Source organism: Bacillus rossius, chromosome 11 (assembly GCF_032445375.1).
Source record: "Bacillus rossius redtenbacheri isolate Brsri chromosome 11, Brsri_v3, whole genome shotgun sequence".
Taxonomy (NCBI): domain Eukaryota; kingdom Metazoa; phylum Arthropoda; class Insecta; order Phasmatodea; family Bacillidae; genus Bacillus; species Bacillus rossius.
Window position 1 is genome coordinate 47,973,125 of NC_086338.1, and position 21,011 is coordinate 47,994,135.

Genomic DNA, 21,011 nt, shown 5'->3' on the forward strand with positions numbered 1-21,011 from the left:
CGGAGGCCTCCATGTTGTTTACATCTGCAGGAGGTCGACCAATTGTAATTATTGAGAAATAGTGCTTCGTTCGTGGAACGTATTATGGGGTAGGGACCGGAAAAAATTTCGCGGGTTCGATGATCTGCAGGATGCGAACTCCGTAGTTCTACGTACACTCGGTCAAATGCCACCCACACTCATTGGCTGCTGTCTCGTGAGACGTCCCGAACGTAGCAGCCTGTGACTCCATAAAGCTTCGGTTGGGTGTTTCTCATTGGCCCAGAGTCATCCAGGTGTGTTGTGAGCCAATGGCAGAGGCAGCACTGAGGTACAAATATTTGTATTTCATAGCCCTATCGCGAAATGAATTCGCGGAATTTTTTCCGGTCTCTAATTTCGGGGGGGGGGGGGGGGGTGAAGAGAAATTTGTTTTGTAATGTTGGTGGGAGAAGGACTGAAAGGAGACGGCGCGCCCGCAGGTACCCCACGACGGGGGGGTCTCCCTTCCCCTCGCTGCAGCCAAGCGGCCTGAGTCCCAGCCACGCGGCCGCCGCGGGCTGCACGGTGCTGGCAGACCCGGACCACGACGCAGACGTGCACGCCAAGAAGGGTGAGTTCCCCCCCCCCCCCCCCCCCCCGCGGACACCACAGATCAGGGGGAGGCGGAGACTTCGATGCACCACACACGGAGAACCTTTCGTTCACAGACGTACCAGCTGTACCTGCACTCGGTGGTTCTTCCCTGTGCATGGTAGTCGAACCACCGGAGTGAGTGCAACTGTTATGCGTGGACTCGGCACTAAAACGGATTTGTTCAAACTGAAATTTATATGAGTAAACATATGTTTTTGAAATATATATACCTACTAATAATCGCGCATTTATTCATATATAAATTAATATATATATATATATATATATATATATAATGGTAACACGCCCTTAAACCAAATTTAAAAGAAAGTGGTGGTTAATAACATTATACAGAACGAAGGAACTTGGAAAAGAAAATTCCTTCTTGCATAACCCCTCGGGGTTTGTATCAAGAGGAAAAAAAGTTAGAATGTATAAAGAATAGGATTAGTTGTACCATAAATTGGAGAACAATTGTAAGCCCGCATCATTACAAATATTCATTTTGTACTTTTAATGTATGAAAACGTATTGACAAGTGATATTTTGATCAGATCCTTCTTTCCGAACAGCAGCCGTTTTATAAAAGCGGGCTAGAACAGCTGATACAAAATATGAACAAAATCGTCCGCCAAATTGGTATGTGAAAATCAGGAAAGAAAAAAGAAATTGGCTTCACGTCTGACGGCTAATGCTATATCTGTAGGTACCCTTTCCTGATCTCTGGTGGAAACAGTTCCCAAAATTACATGAAATATTGTAGTAGGTTAATTTATGAAAGTCGTCGAAAAATTCGCCCAACGATCCTGTGGTAGTATAAGACTTTTTAAGATTTTATCTCACTCAAACTGCTATTTATTTTATGTATACATAATTATGAAGCATGGATGCATTTTCAGAACTTTGGAGTAGGTAATACACAACAGTATTATTTTCAGTACAAGAACGGGGGTTTTTCCTCCTTCAGAATTTAGAGAAAAACTGTGCCTAAGTCATGGTGGTATTACTCCTTACCTCCATGGTTTAAGTCACCCATTGAAACGAACACAGATTTTTAATTTCGCGTATGCTTAGAGCTCACGACGTTAGGATCGCTATAGTGGGGCTTCGCCCATGTCACCAGGCCTGACTTTCTATATTGCATTCTACAATTTTAATTGCATATGCAAAGGTCTTGTAAGTTTAAGTTTACAGTTTTGTCTTTTTATTTTGAAGAAAGTATATTTGGTGTAATTATACACAAATACTTCTAGAAAACCACATTGTGCTACAGGCTTCGGTAATAATATCACTCCATTCCTTATCTTTTTTTACAATAAACAAAGTGTTAAATTACACACGTGGATGTAATTATACTTACATGTAGTGATAAATTAATCAATGGCATCTTTTTTTGTCAGTACACTTATGCGTCATTCTAAAAGTAAAATAATTTTGTCAGAGTACATTTACAACTACCAAGAAACTGAAGGAAAAAAATATATTTTGCAATTTTTTAAGATAAGATGCTATTTAATTTACTTTGGGTTGCGAATGTGGTATTCCTATTGCTGAAAGATATGTTTGTGTACACGATGGTTAAGTGGTAAAGACTGTACACTATCAACTAAAAGTGTTTCTTGAATTATTAGAAAATGACGTAAAATTTAAAATCGCTTGAATGTAGCCTACACGTTGTTCATTAACAACTATAAGAAACATAAAATAAAAGTTTCAAAGTAGAAAATGTTCATTGTTAACGCAAAATTAACCGACAGTTGTATAAGTTCACATGCATGCATGTAAATTTATATATCACAGAGTAAAATTGCATCAGCAGTTATGCCATATTTACCAGACCATTTCAGTTGTACTTTTAGCCTACTGTTTGACAGTATTTTTTTTGAGCACACGAGTAAAAATACATCAATACTATGTGTAAATGCACAGTTACACTAACGTAGTGGAAACTCTGCCGCCACCTACATCACACTTTATTTTTACACACGGCACACATCCAACCACAACAATTGTTCCACTTTGGTTAACACGTCCGGAGTAATGGAGGCAATAACCTGTTCAGTTCTGTGTCTTAACTCTGGCGAATCACTAGGTATCGGTGGAACGTATACATGATCTTATATATAGCCCCAAAGGGAAAACATCTCACGGCGATATGTTAGTTGAACGTGGAGGCCAGGGAAAAAGAGCTCTGTCGTCTCGATCGCCCGATTACGTAGAGAATCGTGGAGTCATTGAAACGGCGAATTTCTCCAGTTGTTTTTGCGTGGTACTAATGATTAAAATCCTATTAAAAAGTTTTTTTTACTAGTGATAACATCGTACACACACAAATATATTTTTCGAAAATTTTGAGTTTAAATTTAGTTCGTTTTGAATTGACGTGATTGTAATGATGGACTAAAAGTAAAAGACAACGGTTAATTACGCTCCGCCATTTTTTTTTCTTCAAATGTTTGGCTAGTTGATAATAATTTTTGTCAACAATGAATAAGTCATTCCTCCTTTATGGATTTTTTTATTGACATGCATAGGCCTATGTTTGTTTTTTTTTTTTTTAATTTATTGAGTTGGACATGGTTTTATGGCTCATTCAGACGGAACAAATTCGCACCCATTCCTTAGCCGGGACTCGAACCCAGAACGTGCACTAGACTGCGCTTTCAGCAGCGCGGATTGCGCTATAAGTTTTACTTCTTTAGGCGCGTTGTGAAACAATGGTGAGAATGAATTTTTATGTTGTGTTTGCAGCATGCAACAAAAATTAATATAATGAAAAAAATGCTACATACTAATACAAATTATGTATGTAACTTTGAATCACATATTTAGTTATTGATATTGAATACTGGTCCATATAACTAAAAAAAAGTTTTACATTGTGAATATTAGTCACAGAAATTGTGTTCATAAACATTTTTCAAGTACATTTATGTAATTGAGGTTGTGTTCCAGAATTTTATAATTTATTTGCATCATAAATCATAACATTATTATTTAATAAATTATTAAAAGTATAAAATAGTATAAATATTTGGCATTTTTATTGAATTTCAATATTAATTAAAATTTATCTTGATTATTTTACTAAACTAATAATAAATTTTTTACACGGTTCGTATGAATTTGGAATATTATTTATATATAAATTTTTTATTGATTTTATACTTTACGAACCGTATTTGTAATATCACTCCATTCCTTTTATTATTTTATTTCTATTAATTATTTGCATGCAAAATTAAAGTTAGTTGTTATATTATGCCAACAAATTGTAACATTTAACGCGCGGACATAGTAAGTAAAATTACCCTTTTTTTTTCTTAATAGAATACAGCACTAAGATGATTATGATATTCCCCTACGTTTTCCCTAAAACTAACAAAAAAAATTAAAACTTATGGCCACCGAGCTGTTTAAATTATAATAAAAAAGAATAATAGTGAAAAAAATCATATTTTTAACGTTTTAAAAATAGTCAGGGGTTCTTGTAATTGTGATGAGGAGAAAGAAGAGTAGGCAGGCAAGCGTCTATTTAAATTCCAATGTTATTATTCACTTAATTTTATTCCCCTCGGTGTTACTTATTGTTGTTGATATAATATTTATTTCAGTTGAAGCAACAAACGAATACGTCTAAGTTATGCATATAGTGTAGTGTTAAGTTGAAAAGTATTTTTGACGTGACAACGTCTCATAAATCGATGAACGCCGGCTGCACGCACGAAAAAGTTTCCCGTAACGCACATTGTCCCGTTACGCTGTGTCCGTTACGCTCATTGTACGCTTGCGCCGCATCTATCTCTTTTCCACTCGATTGGAACAACCATCGATTTGACTTTTTAGAGGCACATTAAACTTGAAACACTCACATTCGTTTCCTACTTTTCCTATCATCGTCCTATCCTTAACAGAATAACACAGATTGGAAGAAGTTAAATAGCAAACATGTATAAAAGTTATAGTTAAAATAATCTCTTCGTTAAAGTAATAAATATATTTGAATTAATGAGTGCAAATAAAAGTAAATTTATCAATTAAATTGTAGATTTAATTTCACTCCTTCTTTGTATCCATACAAAATAGTGATAATTCAATAAAAATGATTCAATTTTATTAATAAAAGTATGCAATCATTTCATCAATGTTTTGTTATGACGTTGTCACGTAAAACTATCGTCCGTAAACCGACTTTACAGACAACGAATTTTTTAAATTATTTATTTTGTTTGTTGTCCTGCAGCGAACCTCCCCCAGCCATTGTTCTGGTAAGGTTATCCGGGGAACATGACTCTCCGTGGAGGTAGACTACGCCTGTCCGCGCTCATTACTCTCATACACTGGCCCACCTTGCGTTACGAGAAACCTTATACGTCACGCACGTGATCAGGTCTATCCCCCCTTCCCCCTCTCTCTCCCTCTCTGTCCCTCCCCACTGTATCCCTCTCTTTCCATCACAGCACAAAGAGCACAAAGGTCGACCGGGAACGAACCCGCTTTATCGGGTCAAAACATTTTCATTCTCACAGCGTTTACAACCGTTGGAAATAGGTCGGCGGCTGATTGACGTCTTGAGACGGATCGCACGAGACACGCACTTGTTAAGCATAGATATACATACTTACAGATTTTTTTTTATTATGATTTCAGCACCAAAACAAAGCGTATCTTTAGGATCTCAGTTAAAAAAAAAAATTGGTTGTCTGTAAAGTCGGTTTACGGACGATAGTTTAACGTGACAACGTCATAACAAAACATTGATGAAATGATTGCATACTTTTATGAATAAAATTGAATAATTTTTTATTGAATTATCACTATTTTTTATGGATACAAAGAAGGAGTGAAATGAAATCTACAATTTAATTGATAAATTTACTTTTATTTGCACTCATTAATTCAAATATGTTTATTACTTTAACGAACAGATTATTTTAACTACAACTTTTATATACATGTTTGCTATTTAACTTCTTTCAATCTGTGTTATTCTGTTAAGGATAGGACGATGATAGTAAAAGTAGGAAACGAATGGGAGTGTTTCAAGTTTAATGTGCCTCGAAAAAGTCAAATCGATGATTGTTCCAATCGAGTGGAAGAGAGATAGATGCGACGCAAGCGTACAATGAGCGTAACGGACACAGCGTAACGGGACAATGTGCGTTACGGGACACTTTTTCGTGAGTGCAGCCGGCGTTCATCGATTTATTAGACGTTGTCACGTCAACAAGAGATGTTTTTGATTTGTAACATCTTAGTTCTCGGTATGCTGCATCTGGTGGGAGTGATTTCGTGAAATGCGACAGAGTCAAGGAACGGGAACGTGTAACAGGAAGTACGAAAGAGCGCGTGCCATACAATGTTATTTTTGAGAAATAAATAGTGTCATCTTGTCAAACGGAATCAGAGTTAGGTTTATTAAAGGAAAAAAAAATGTTTTTTACAGTTTTCCCCCTAGAATGAATAGAGTTAAAAAAGGTTAGAGCAATTTTAAGATTTTAAAATAACACCTCCATTAAGTGTACACAGAATAAAAGGGGGTATAAGTACATTCAAGTATATAAACGAACCAATGAATCATTCCAGTGCATAACATTTATATGACTATTTATTTTTAAAAAAACTAATAGTGCCATACTGTTAAACAGAAATATAGTTCTGTTTTAAAAAGGAAAATTTTTTAATCAGTTTTTCCATAAAAACGAAGTTTTTAGAAGAAAGGTTAAAGGTTTTGTTGTTTTTTGGGATAGGTATGTTTTAGTTATATATCGCTGCAGTAATAGTGTAATAAAAATATTGATCATTTTATAGAGAAGAACTGTGTGTGATAATTAGGGACCGGAAGAATTCGCGGGTTCAATGACCTCTAGAATGAACTTTATAGTTCTACGTACACTTGGTCAATTGTCACCCTCTCATTGGCTGCTGTCTTGTGGTGGTGTCCCAACGTAGCGGCCTGTGAGTCGATACAGCTTCGGTTGAGTGTTTCTCACTGGCCCAGAGTCATCCAGGTGAGTTGTGAGCCAATAGCAGAGGCAGCACTGAGGTATAACTATTTGAATTTCAGGCTGTCGTGAAATGAAACCGCAAATTTTTCCGGTCTCTAGTGATAATAAATATTTATCAGCTTAAAGATTTAACACACTATAATTAAGACCATTCATAGCCTGTTGTCAAGTAAGGAGCTCGTCTTTGCACTTCAGAGTGTTAGAGCGTCGTTGGTATTTTACAGTAGTGTTAGTGATTATTTTATGTGCAACATCTTAGCCTTCGGTGCACGATGTTTCGTGTGAGCAACTTCGTGAATGCGACGGAAATGTATAACAGGACGTAGAGAGAAACGCGTCAGTAAACATTAAATTATACATTTGTGCTCCATTTGCTATTGGTTCATTGCTGATCTGAAGGACTCTTCGCCAATTAGAGAACCCACAAACAGAGAAGTATCTAATCACTAGAGACCTGTAAGATTCGCGGATTCATTTCGCGATAGGATAGAGTACTTTTGACATTATTTTGCTTCAGTGATTGGGCCACAGTTTATCTGAAGGACTCTGGGCCAATGAAAAATCTTTAACAGAAGAATTAGCGAATCACGATCATTCCAGTCAACAGATGTTACGAGTCGGTAACCAGTCAGCAGATGTAATTTGCACGAGTGCATAGAGGCATAGAGGATCATGGAGTCTATCCTTTAGGGATTTGAAATCGCGAATTTTTCCGTCTCTACTAATCACAAGTTACCCAGTTGAGAAGTCTCACAACTCAACAGCCAATGAACAGGCGACGTTTGCCCAAGTATACAACGGACAACGGATAGTGAATTCTATCCTAGAGGTTATTAAACCCACAGTGAACCAATAGCAGAAGCAGAGCACAGGTATGATTATTTGAATTTTAACGTATTACGAAATTAATCCACTAATTTTTCCGGTCGCTACGTATCCGTGAAATATTACCGAGGCTTCATATTTGCTGTGTAGATTCCAACCTGTTTTAGTGAATTCTGTCAGTATTCAGTCATTAATATAAGCAGTGATTTTTTCGCGAAACACTCTGTTCGCTTACTATACTGTTGTACGGTTATTTTGTCTCAGTAATTTCTGCTTTGTGATTGGCGGTCGTTTGCAAGAGAGTGTGTGGCCAAGCTATTGAGAACGTATTTTCTTCCTGCACAGAATTCCCGTGGTTTGTGAGCCGACAGCGGGCATGCACCTGAAATAAACTTAATCAATCACGAAATACAGGCGACGATACAGTGTTTTAACACACAGCCTGTCTCGAGATATTTCTCGCGAAAAAATAAAATCACTTGCCCAATCATTAGTAGAGACCGGAAAAATTCGCGGAAACTTTTCACGACAACCTGAAATTCAAATAGTTATACCTCAGTGCTGCCTCTGATATTGGCTCACAACGCACCTGGACGACTCCGGGCCGGTGAGAAACACTCAACCGAAGCTGTATCGAATCACAGGCCGCTACGTTGGGACACCACCACAAGACAGCAGCCAATGAGAGGGTGACAATTGACCGAGTGGTGCGTAGAACTATAAAGTTCATCCTAGAGGTCATTGAACCCACGAATTTTTCCGGTCCCTATCAATCACGAAATATAGGCGACGATACGGTGTTTTAACACACAGCCTGTCTCGAGATATTTTTTCGCGGAAAAATAAAATCACTTGCCCAATCATTAGGTTACGTCGGGGAGCTGTCGTGGGAAAGAAAAAAACACATGACGTCAACGTTGGAAAAAAAAACTGACCCTTGAATGAGCCTGTTGGGGTAGGGCGAAGGGCAGGGGGCAAGGACAAAGACGTCGAACACACGTTCCGGGCCGGGTCGACGGGAAGTCGACGGGAGAAGTGAAAAGTCGAAGGAAAAAAAAAAGAGCGCGGGGGGGGGGTGGTGGGGGGGGAGGTGAGGGATGATGAAGGGGAGGCGGGCAATTTGTAAAAGTGCCCGACGACAAAAAAAAAAAGTTCGTAGAATCGACAGCCGGTGTGGGAACAGATATTCGACGCGACGCGTGTTTTGACGTGACCGAGAGAACGTAGTACACTCTCGTCACCAGTAGCGGATCCAGGGGGGGGGGGGGGGGGGGCACCAGGGACAAGAGCCCCCCCCCCCCCCCCCCCCCCAACCAGAAAAACCAGTTGTCTGCTACATTAGTATTGCCGATAAAAATGATTGTTTCTGAAACCAATAAAATATTTTAATATAATTAATGAATTTCTTGTAGAATCATAAAATCGGGTGGTTGGATGTTAGTGTAGTGTGAGTAGATTAAATACAAATTTAGTAATTTTAAGACATTTTTTTTTTCTCTGGCTATTCTGAAATCCTAGAGTGCCCCCTCCGAGGTGAACCTCTGGATCCGCCACTGCTTGTCACACACACACCATCATCCCTTGGACCAACCTACAGAAGTGGGGTTCGCTAGTACGTGGTGTGATCAAAAAAGAATTCCGGCAAATAAATTTATTACGAACAAAGCAATAATAAGCTAAAATCAAATTTGAACTAATCCACTTCAAAATACTCTCTCCTTGGCCAGCGATGCGCACACATTCCCAATGTGGATCCACACGATTGGAAGCATATTTCTGGAAGGGCCTTCAGCTGATGCGTCGTGGCCCGCTCAGTGTCGGGAATGGTGTTTTTTTTTTTTTTTTTTTTTTCCTTTTAGCACGACCCATTCTAAAACGTATTCAGAATTTTTCGCGGAAAATGCCTGATCCTACCTATACGCATGCAATAAGCAGAAAACTTTTAAATGTACAGAAAGTTTTCCATGAAACATAGTTTTGACGTTTACTTTACCAACCCCGTTTCACGTTCACAATTCTTTTTAGCAGAGCGCAAACGGGGCTCCCTAAGTGAGGGGCTTCTTAATTTTCAGGGGGGGGGGGCGGTCACCCATAAACCCCTCCCCCTCGATCTACACCCATGGTCAGGGGTGTGTTTGTGTTAGTGAGGTTCGTTTATGTTGCTTCTCTGATTGGCTCGCAGTTTATCTCAAGGACTTTGAGCCAACGAAAAACCTTCAACCAAAAAAGTATCGAATCGCAAGCGTCCCAGTCGACAGGTGTCACGAGTCAGTAGCCAATGAGCAGGTGTGGCATTTGCCCGAGTGTGTAGGGGATGGTGGAGTCTATCCTAGAGGTCATCCAAAGCGCGAATTTTTCCAGTCTCTAGCTATCGGTGTACGGCATTTGGTAGGAGTAGTTTCGTGAAAATGTTACGGAAGTCGATGAACGGAAATGTGTCACAAAGATGAAGGATCCACGTGTAGCAACATAAACCTGTGTATAGTCACTTTCGTAAACATTAGGGGCATATCAAACGTATTGGTGCGCCAAACTGAACTTTATAATAATGCAAGTATCCTTGAATATTTTTTTTATAATTCATAGTCATAAAAATAAATATGATAACTTAAAAAATACGAAATACACTTTGGATAAACCATAGATAATAACATTGAAATGTAGATCTATCTCAACGTTCGTCATTGTTTGCCTAAATATATTTGTCGCTATGTTGAATAAAATAATTACGTGGCTAAGTCATTACTGTTAGATCTTAAACGTTGAATCAGCTCAGTATGTTTAAGTTTTCTTTGTAGGAAGTATTTACAAAATGATTTCTGTCGTTTAGGCAAAAAACAAATACACTTGCATATACTTAGTGCTGTAATGTGTGCTTTAAAATTTTTCATGTTAATATTGGTTTTAATTTATCTGTTGAACTACAACTTTTAGTTTAAAAATATTTTTTTTAAAAAAAATGTCCCGTTCGCATTGCTTTAGAGAGCAAAAAAAAAAAAATTGTTAAATATCTTGACGCCATGTTTGTTCCAACGCAAGTTTCCTGGGTTATAAATCATAGGTATTTTTAAAGATGAAAAAAAAAATTGTTTTTCCCCTGAAACTTTGCACACCGTATGTGTGCCCGTGTAGTTAGCGAGGAGGGGTAAAGAGGGGGGGGGGGGTTCCCCCCTTGAAGTAGAATTTTTTTTTTTCATCGGTGCACCAGCGCCCGTAGCGCGCGTTTTTCTCTGCGACGTCGACGCAGGTCGCGCGTCTGGGTTCCTCGGTCCATTGAAGGGGTCGCTATGGGTTCCCCCTGGGTCGGGCACTGTCTTTCCCCACCGGCTGTTTTTTTTTAATCTCTCACAGCTTCGCAACGGGAGACCGACGCGGGCATTGCCCTCGGTTTCCGAGTTTCCCCCTCCCCTTTTTGCGGTTGTACCCGTACGTACCCTCTCCGCATGCGATGTCGAAGTGCGGAACAAGGACCCGGAAAGGGGGGGGGGGGGGGGGGAGAGGAAGAGCAGGTTGTGAAACTTATTCCTAAACAGAAGAAAAAAACTTTCTGTACTTCCACGAAAAAAAAAAAATCCTTTAGAAACCAGTTGCGTTAAAAACATGTTTGCAATACCTACTACAAGGGAAGATATTGTAACTTTGTACAACACATTGCTACGGTTATTTTTTTGAATATAAGAAAAAACCCTTTTTTAGATAACACCGAGTGTTTCTTACAAAAGTTGGCACATAACTTTATAATTTAATTTGTTGTTTTATTAAAACATATATATATTTTTTAAATCCATGTAAAAGATAATCGATTATTCAATTATATCACTGCGAACATTATTTATAACGCATGTAAATGTGTAAATTTATAAATATCTGTGATTTTACATTATTGTTTTTGTTCCATGTACAAAAACAAATGACTGCGTACAGCCCGTAAGAATATTGTGGGTAGGGTTTGACCAGTTCATATTAAAATGTGTTCTAACACTTTTTTTTTTTAGTGTAAAATGACTGATACCTCAATGACTTCACACTTCGAATACAATCGATTATGTGTTATTTATAAATTTGCATGAATTTTGAAATCAATAAAGAAAACAAAAAATAAATAAATCGTTTTTGTATTTCAAAATTTCAAATATCCACACAGTCACAGGTCCACGTGTAGGAGTTCTCGTATATCAGCGATGATGTTAAAAGATATTCTGCGAAATGTTGTCGCAGGTGGGCTGTTCTTTCTGGATGCGATAAGTAGAGACCTGCAAAATTCGCGGATTCATTCGGTGATAGGCTAGAATTCAAACACATGTACCTCTTAGATAATTTTGCTATTGTCTTACTGTTCATCTGGACGAATCTCAACCAGTTATAAACCCTCAACCGAAGAAGGATCGAATCACAGACAAACCAGCTGAGACGACTTACAAGTCGGCAGCCAACTGAACTTGCGTTATTTGCCCGAGTGTACAGGGGTATGTGCAGTCTATCCTGAAGGCCATCGAAACCGCGAGTTTTGCAGGTCTCTAGCGATAAGTTAATAGAGACGGGAGGAATAATAAAAAAAAATAGTTAAGTACCGAAGAGTGCATGTACATTATGTAAGGGGGAGGTTGCGAGCGAAGTTTTCATTTCGAGCGAGTCTGCATGGTGCGCACATAGTAGACACGTGTTATATTGCTTGATCGCAGCCCGTGAGATCGTTCCGATAATAAAGCTCATTATTTTTCGCCCTCCCACCCTTTATCCACCCTCCCCCAAATAAAAAAAAATGGCCGCCCTCACCCCTTGTTCCCTCTCTTTGAACCGCTGTCCGCACGCGGATAACATCTCGCCGGCCGGTGCGGATACCCAGGACAATAACGGCCTCGCCGCTGTGCGCTCGGGCGCTAGTGGTTCGCCGCGAAGCCGCTAGAAAGCGCTAGGTGCGCCCCACGCGACTTCCACAGCCTCGCGGGGTTTCGCACGCCATTTTGATTTTTCTTTTAATTCATAAAACATTTTAGTTCTCGGTATGCGACATTTGTAGAGACCATTAAAGTTCGCGATTTCAAATCCCTAAAGGGTAGACTCCATGATCCTCTACGCACTCGTGCAAATTACATCTGCTGATTGGTTACCGACTCGTAACACCTGTTGACTGGAATGATCGTGATTCGCTAATTCTTCTGTTAAAGATTTTTCATTGGCCCAGAGTCCTTCAGATAACTGTGGCCCAATCACTGAAGCAAAATAATGTCAAAAGTATTTGGACTCTATCCTATCGCGAAATGAATCTGCGAATTTTACAGGTCTCTAGACATTTGTTAGGAGTCATTTCGTGAATGGAACGTATGTCGATTGTAACGGAAATGAGTAAACACGGTGCTACCATCTGCGGAAGTCTCAGAAATCTTGGGGAAAAAAAACAAAAAAAACAGTGATTCATCCGTACATATTAACTCTCGCGAACATCGGTTGATGTGTGCTACTAACAGTATTGGTGTTCCAATAGTAAAACTATCTTTAGTAGGTCAGCATGACGAACGTTCCGGATTAAAGGTTTTTCACTGCAGATACGAATGATTACCGTTACTGAGTCAACCTTTCGGCTCAACGCTTAGGACCGTTCTACGACACGGAAGCGGTCACGGATGACGTACGCGAACGTACGTAAATCACGGAACAGAGTAGGTATGCGCACAACGCCACGCGTGCAAACACGGAGGCGTACGGCTTCACGTGACTTCGTGCGACCAATAGAAGACGAGTATTTGACACGTTTTAATTATGTAAAAGAACGTATGTTAACGACCAGTGCTCTTTTATTACTTGGCCATTTTTTTTCTCGAAAGTAGTACCAACAGTGTAGTCTACCTATGTATTGTGCTTTCAACAGTGTTTGACGTGATCACGTGTCGCTTTGCAAGATACAGTTATTGGGAAATGGTTACCGTCGATACCACTTTCGTGAACTGTCCAACTTCGGAAAGCCTACAATTCGCTCGAACAGTTCCGAAATTCTCCGAACAACATTTAATTTTTAGTAACTTGACATAGGGTAAAGTAAGGTAATTTCGTGACACAGGTAATTTCGTGACATTTTTTATGACGTTTGTAACGAAAATACCAGCGGTTTTTTGGAGCTGCATTTTGGTCTGGTAGTTTCAGCGTTCTCCATTAGATAATGTGGTATGTAGCGTTCGTGTCTTGGAATGCGTCAACGTCACAAAACAAAAGTTTTCGTAAAAGTGAGCAAAGTGTCGTTAAATTTGAGTACTCTTTTGCAGGTTTAACTTCGAATATTCATAAAAGGATCCATGTACATGGTATGTTAGCATTTAATACACAGTTTTGTAGAGAATCTAAACCTCTTACAGTGTGAATAATTTTATGATTTTCCACGTCTGTATACAGTTGTTATTGCTTATGTTGTTCATGGCGTTTCTTAGCATTTTTGTCCTTGTTAAAGATACATTTTCAAAACCTTTAATATGAATTGATCTTGTAAGTTTTCTAAGCTTGTTAGAACAAAATTATTATGAGAGTTTGTGTTGTAAATTAAGTTTACAATAACTTAGTTTCACTTAGAAAGCTAATTATAGTGTGTCACGAAATTACCTATATCACGAAATTACCTATATCACGAAATTACTTATTGGCTACCACAAAAATATATTGGCTCTTATTTTATTTTTCAGTTGAATGATGAATAAAACAAGAAGTAAATACAGAAAATATGACTCAAGACAGTTAATTGCAGCTGCTGAATTCGTTAAACAACAAAATTGTTCACTTTATAAAGCCTCCAAGGAAATGGGTGTGCCATGGAGTACACTAAGAGACTGTCTAAAAAATAGCACCTGTGAAAACAGAAATGAACCTCTGCCAAAACTAGGAAGACCATTCGCTCTCACTTCAAACCTATAAATTAGTCTGTATAATTACATCATAGAGATGCAAGAGTTAGGATTTGGTTTAACTGTTTCTACAGTAAGGAAATTAGCACATGAACTCGCAAAAAATGCCGGCCGTGAAAATTTATTAAATTCCGACAGTGAAAGTGCAAGCAAATGGTGGTGGACATATTTCAAGAGTAGGTACAATCACTCATTAAGATCTCCAGAAAAACCTTGCAGCATACAGGGCTTCTATGGCAAATGAAGAAATCATTGGGGATTTTTATATTAAATTAGAGGAATTACTGGACAGATTGGATATCAAAGAAGCACCTGATAGGCTATGGAACTGTGACGAAACAGGTCTTTCGTATGTCGTGAAAGCAAACAAAGTTGTAACAGCAGTGAGAAAGCGATATGTTTATAAGAGAGTTTATGCAGACAGGGGAGAATAACATACACTTTTGGGATGTGCGTGCACAAATGGGACATGTATTCCGCCTATGATTATTTTCAAAGGTGTCAGGTGGAACGATAACCTAAAGAGAGATTGTTTGCCTAATGCAATAGGGAAGTTGTCTCCAAAAGGGTGGATTAACAGTGATCTGTACTTTGAATGGTTCCAGTTCTTTGTAGCCTCCATTCCTCCTGCTCGACCAGCCATCCTCTTCATGGATTCACACGCATCGCATATTAACCCTGAAGTTATTTCGTTTGCGAAAGAAAATCATATTTTCTTATTTACTTTCCCAGCCCATACAACTCATTTGTTGCAACCGTTAGTTGTAGGAGTTTACAAATCCCTAAAATCACATTGGGGTCAACATTTAACTCCTACATGAAGGGAAATCCAACGGAAAAACCAAATAGAACAAATTTTCATACTATTATGAATACTGCCTTTATTGAGAGCTTCTGCACTAAGAACATTGCAAATTCTTTCAAGAAAACGGGAATTCATCCATTCAACAAGTGTGCTATTCCTAAGGAAGCTTTTGAACCCTCCAAACTAACAAACAAGCCTCTACCTCAAGAACAGCCGGAAAAGGATCAGATATTGGTAGCTGACAAGATCTTGGTCCTGCAATCAATGTCAAGAGACACCCTCATTAACAAAGGAAAGAGAAAGCGAGACTCAAGTGCAAGATGCCTTACTCCAGTAGGAGAAATTACCACCTTGGGGTCAATAAAATACGCATCATTGAGACCTGCCACTTCAACTTTAAATGCTGCCCTACCAACATCGAATCCTGTAATGTCATCATCGAAGGATATCTTATCAACATCCAAGGCTACCCCATCAACATCCAAGGCTACCCCATCAACATCCAAGGCTGTCCCATCAACTACTAAGGCTACCCCATCAACTTCCAAGATTGTCCCATCAATTTCCAAGGCTACCCCATCAACTTCCAAGACTGTCCCATCAACTACTAAGGCTACCCCATCAACTTCCAAGGCTGTCCCATCAACTACTAAGGTTACCCCATCAACTTCCAAGGCTGTCCCATCAACTTCCAAGATTGTCCCATCAACTTCCAAGGCTACCCCATCAACTACTAAGGCTACCCCATCAACTTCCAAGGCTGTCCCATCAACTTCCAAGGCTGTCCCATCAACTTCCAAGATTGTCCCATCAACTTCCAAGGCTGTCCCATCAACTTCCAAGGCTGTCCCATCAACTTCCAAGGCTGTCCCATCAACTTCCAAGGCTGTCCCATCAACTTCAAAAGCTTCGACACCAACATTAGAACCGTTCATATCTGGTCCAGAACTTCGCGAATGCAAGACAAAATCAAAGGAAGTCCAAATTCTTTATGAAGATTGGATCTGTGGTATGTGCGGGAACAGTTATTTCAGAGACGTTCAAATAAGAAATGGCGCTTAATGGGTGCAATGCTGTTATTGCTTGATGCCTTATCATGAAGAGTGCCAACCTGCTGATTCTGAGGAACTAGTTTTCATGTGTGATAATTGTGCTAATGCTGAAAGTGAGTTGAGCGAGGTAAGCATCTAAAAAAAAAACTAGACTAAACCTAATTTTTCGAAGGTTATTTGAACATTTTTTTGAAGAAATGAAGAAAACAGCAATTAGAATGCATGTTACAAGTTAAAATTATATTATTTGTTATTATAGTTGGTATTTGTTTGAAAATATTTGTATTGTTATTGTATCACGAAATTGCCTAACCCCTATCACGAAATTAGATACCCATATCACGAAATTACCTGTCAAACCATTTAAAATTTGAAATTAAATTTTGTGTTGAAAATATGTATATAATTGCAAGTTTATTACTTATAATGTTAGTATTACACAGAAGTTAAACAATTTTGGCCAAATACGACAGTAATGGTTGAATAAAACAATATTTATTAGCGAAAAATTAATTTTATCACGAAATTACCTTACTTTACCCTACCATCCCGTCAGGGCCGGCGCGTCCACACAGGCGAACTAGGCAACTGCCTAGGGAGCCAAGTAGCTGGGGGCGGCGCAGCACGACACATAACAGCTGATATAATATGTTTAACGATTATTCAAACTAGATGAAAATGGATTTTTGTAACACTTTGAAATGATTATATTTATATAAGTAGTCTAATTATTTAAAGTCCACGGTGACCTGTTTATGATTTGTAATAAGTAAAAAAGTAAAAAAAAAAAAACAAGCCTGCTTACATTTGATTGTTGACAAAATCTTAAGGCTGACGTGATGTATTTTGAGGCCAGGAAAATTTTTTTTGGGGTGTCATGCAGGGGGGGGGGGGGGGGTTGGCTTTAAGGTTTTTCGCCTAGGGCGCCAATTTACCTTGCACCGGCCCTGCATCCCGTAAAAAAACTGTCCGAAACTAGCATTTTTACTTCGGTAAACTTCGGAATTGTTCGGGTTGTGGTTGTGACTTTCTTCCCTGTGAAACTGTAGGTTATCCGACAAGTTACACGACTCAGAATTCAGAGGTGTTTCTTAGTTGTAAGTAACGCAAACTATGGATCGTAGGATTTTCGGAATACACCTGCCTGTTGGTCCAACTAAACTCTCTGGTTTCCTCTCGAATTTCCTACTTCTCTTCCCTAATGTCTTTGAAGTTGCATCGCACCGAGAGATTGAGACTGGCTATGTTGCGGGGGGGGGGGGGGGGAGGAGGGGAGAGGAGGGTCATAAAGAAGACTTCCCCCCCCCCTTCACCCAAAATTGAGGCTTCTTGTTTAATATCAAAACGGCGAAGGAATCTTGGGCGTAACATCCGGAGGGGATTCTAGCAGCAACTTCGTCTGCTGCAGCAGCTACGCCAAGTTCCTTTGTAACGTCTCGGTAGAGAAGGCAGCAACTTCGGAGAAACCACCGTAGGCTCTTGTGCCGTGTACAGAAAGTGATTTTCCCCTCACATGTTACTAACTATGTACACCGTAAAAAAAATAATTGCGTTATTTCAACACGACTGTTGGGGACAGTATAAAAATCTCCTCAAATTTTGGTGATAATTTTTTTACATCAACATGCGTATGTGTATTTTAACACATAACTAGGGACTGTAAAAAAAATCGCGGTTTCAATTAGCTACCTCTAGGATAGACTCTACGATCCTCTATGCACTCGGACAAACTACTCCTGCCCATTGGCTGCTGACCCCGTGACACCTGTTAACTGGGATGCTTTTGGTTCTATACTTCTTTTGTTTATGAAGTTTTCCATTGGCAGAGAAGCGGCATGAATGTGATAGAGTTTGGGTTCCAGCCTATCGCAAAATGAATCCCCGAAATTTTTCCCGGACACTGAAAATAACGTGTTATTTTGCAGGTTTCTCCGCTCACCTCCTATTTCGATTCGAACACCCACTTTCATGTTGGGTTAATGAACCACGTAAGGAACCTAACTACGCAACAGCGCAAAACGCAACCAACGCAAGAAAATAATTATTTTATGAAGCTCGTAAGTTAAAAAAATGTAAAACACTAGTAAACATCATTTTTACCCTACGCTTCTTTTGATAATCAAAATTTATCACTAAAATAAATTATGTTATCATTAATTTAATTTAAAAGAATTTTCCATCATTGAAGTTTAAAAAAAAGTGTCAAACACGATGACGATAGTAAAAAAAAATGGCATAGAGACCTTACGCGCACCTAACGTCTACGTTTCTTAAAAGTTTTCGGAATACTTATCTTCAAATATGGCCTTCGAAAACGCAAGAAAAAAGTTGTAAGTCGAGCAATACTTGCGTTGAGCTATAGCGGCTTGCGTTAGTTTACGCAGGGACTCTAAAACGGTGATTTCTGAACAGTTTGACACCTGCGTCTCACGCGTGGTTTATAAGCCCGGCATATAGGTAGGGGCAGGCATTTTTCGCGAAAAGACATGAACACTTATTAGACTCCAACAAGGTATACCCACACCTGTGGTTTCTTCCTTGTGATTGGCGGCCCGTCTGCGAGAGAAGTCGTTGCCTTTATTTGGCAGAGCCACTCAGGACGCGTTTACTTCCGCACTGAATCACCGTGATCGGTGTTGTTACAATCGATATGTACCTGGGAGAGAAACTCACCCAATCACGAAACACGGACGATGCTACAGTGTTTTAACTTTCATCTAGTCCCGAAATCTTTTCGCGAAATCTGCATGCCCCTAGCTATAGGTGAGTAATGGCGACGCGGATCGCCAAGAAGGTGCTTCTTCCTCCGACACCCCCTCCTCTGCCGTGCTACTCAACCCTGGGTGTCCATTTGCCGTGCGGAAGCGCCTGTACCCGCAGCCACCCGGCTTGCCTCGCCCCGTTATTGGTCCGTACCACCGTCGGCGAGATGAGTTTTTAATATGTCGGCTCCCTTTTTCCTTCTGCACTCCTCCTCCTTGCTACCGCGACCAGCCTTTCCCCTCTCCCCTACCCTCCAACCAATAAAGCCACCCTCTTGGTCGACCGAGTCCATGGGGGTGGGATTCGCGTAAGGGATGAACAAGGTGTATGGGGGGTGCAGAGGGAAGTGGGAGAGAAATTTCAAGTGGACCCGTGGCGCGCGCGATACCGTGTACGGAAGACCAACTAACCGCTATGGAAAAAGAAAAAAACATATCTTCCTATGTTTTTTTCTCTCTCTCACTCTCACTCGAGACATTCCACAAATTTAATATCGCCAGCTCTTTACCGGCGTTTTCCACCCATCGTTTCCCATCAACCATTACCTCTTCTTCTTCTCTCTCTCTCTCTCTCTCTCTCTCTTTTCTATCTCCTTCTCTTCCTCTCTCGTGCCAACCTCCTTTCGCTGCGGTTTCCGATTAGTAGTAAGCGGGCACGTACATTTTTTCGCGAAAAGATTTCGAGGACTGGCTGGGAGCTAAATCACCGTGGCATGGTGATTGTGTTTCATGATTGGTCGAGTTTCTTTTTTTTTTCCATGTGCATGTCCACTGCCGACAGACCAATCATAATGATTCTGTGCGGAAGCAAGCGCGCCCTAGTTCAAATAAGGCAATGAATAGAGACTGGAAAAATTCGCGAGTTCAATGACCTCCAGGATAGACTCCATGATCCTCTGCCTACTTGGAAAAAACGGCGCCTGTTCATTGGGTGCTGAATTTTGAGGCGTCTCAAGTGGGTAACTTGTAAGTGGATTTTTTTTTCTTTATTGGCTCTAATTGGCCAAGAGTCCTACATATTAACAGTGAACCAATAGCTGAAGCAGCACAACTGTATAAATATTTGAATTTTAGCATATCACGAAATGAACCCGCGAATTTTTCCGGTCTCTAGCAAGGAATGACTTCTCTCGCAGACGGCCTTCAATCGAAAGGAATAAATCGCTAACGCGGGCATTTCATATTGCAGTCTAATGGGGATTCACATATTTTTTTCTCGCGAAAAAGCCTGCTCCTATTCATTAGTTGATACGTGATTTTTTGGCTGATTATATCCGTTTCAAGGACTAACTAGCAGGACAGGGAAAACCAGCTGCCCCATTTGCGAACTAAAAATAAAAAGGACAAAAATGCAATCAACAGTTTTCTGAAAATTTTATTAACAGGTTGGTTGATTGTATTTTAAAAACTTTGAAATAAACTAATTACTATTGGCAGGCATTTGTCTCGAAACAAAATCTGAACGCCAATTAGACTCTAATATCGTATACCCTCGCCAACTATTTATTCTTTGCAACTAGCCACCATTTGCAGGAGAAGCCATATTGCTACATTTTTTTTGGCTGGGTCATTCAAAAACGCGCTTGCTTCCGCACTGAATTGTTATTTGTTTTTATTTCTATTGGGGCTAGGTGTTCAGTTGTTGATCGCTCTTGGAGATAGCTGAATAAATGCATGTCGAAACATCAGAATCCAGAAACCAAGAATTACATATTTTGATGATGTGGAGATTTTGTATTGTGAAAATACAAAATAAAATCAAAACACCATAACTAGAGACCTGCAAAATTCGAGGTTTCGATGGCCTTCAGGATAGACTGCACATACCCCTGTACACTCGGGCAAATAACGCAAGTTCATTGACTGCCGACTTGTAAGTCGTCTCAGCTGGTTTGTCTGTGATTTGATCCTTCTTTGGTTGAGGGTTTATAACTGGTTGAGATTCGTCCAGATGAACAGTAAGCCAATAGCAAAATCATCTATGAGGTATATGTGTTTGAATTCTAGCCTACCACCGAATGAATCCGCGAATTTTGCAGGTCTCTAACCATAAC

General features: G+C 39.7%; 1 protein-coding gene across 1 annotated transcript in view; it reads left to right on the top strand.

Annotated features, from left to right (window-relative positions):
- Positions 1-21,011, top strand: part of LOC134536462 (paired box protein Pax-6-like) — a 164,717-nt gene that overhangs the window by 68,753 nt on the left and 74,953 nt on the right. Inside the window, exon 6 of the mRNA XM_063376180.1 lies at positions 462-592. Within this exon, the coding sequence (XP_063232250.1) occupies positions 462-592 (131 nt within the window). The remainder of the gene's footprint in view (positions 1-461; positions 593-21,011) is intronic.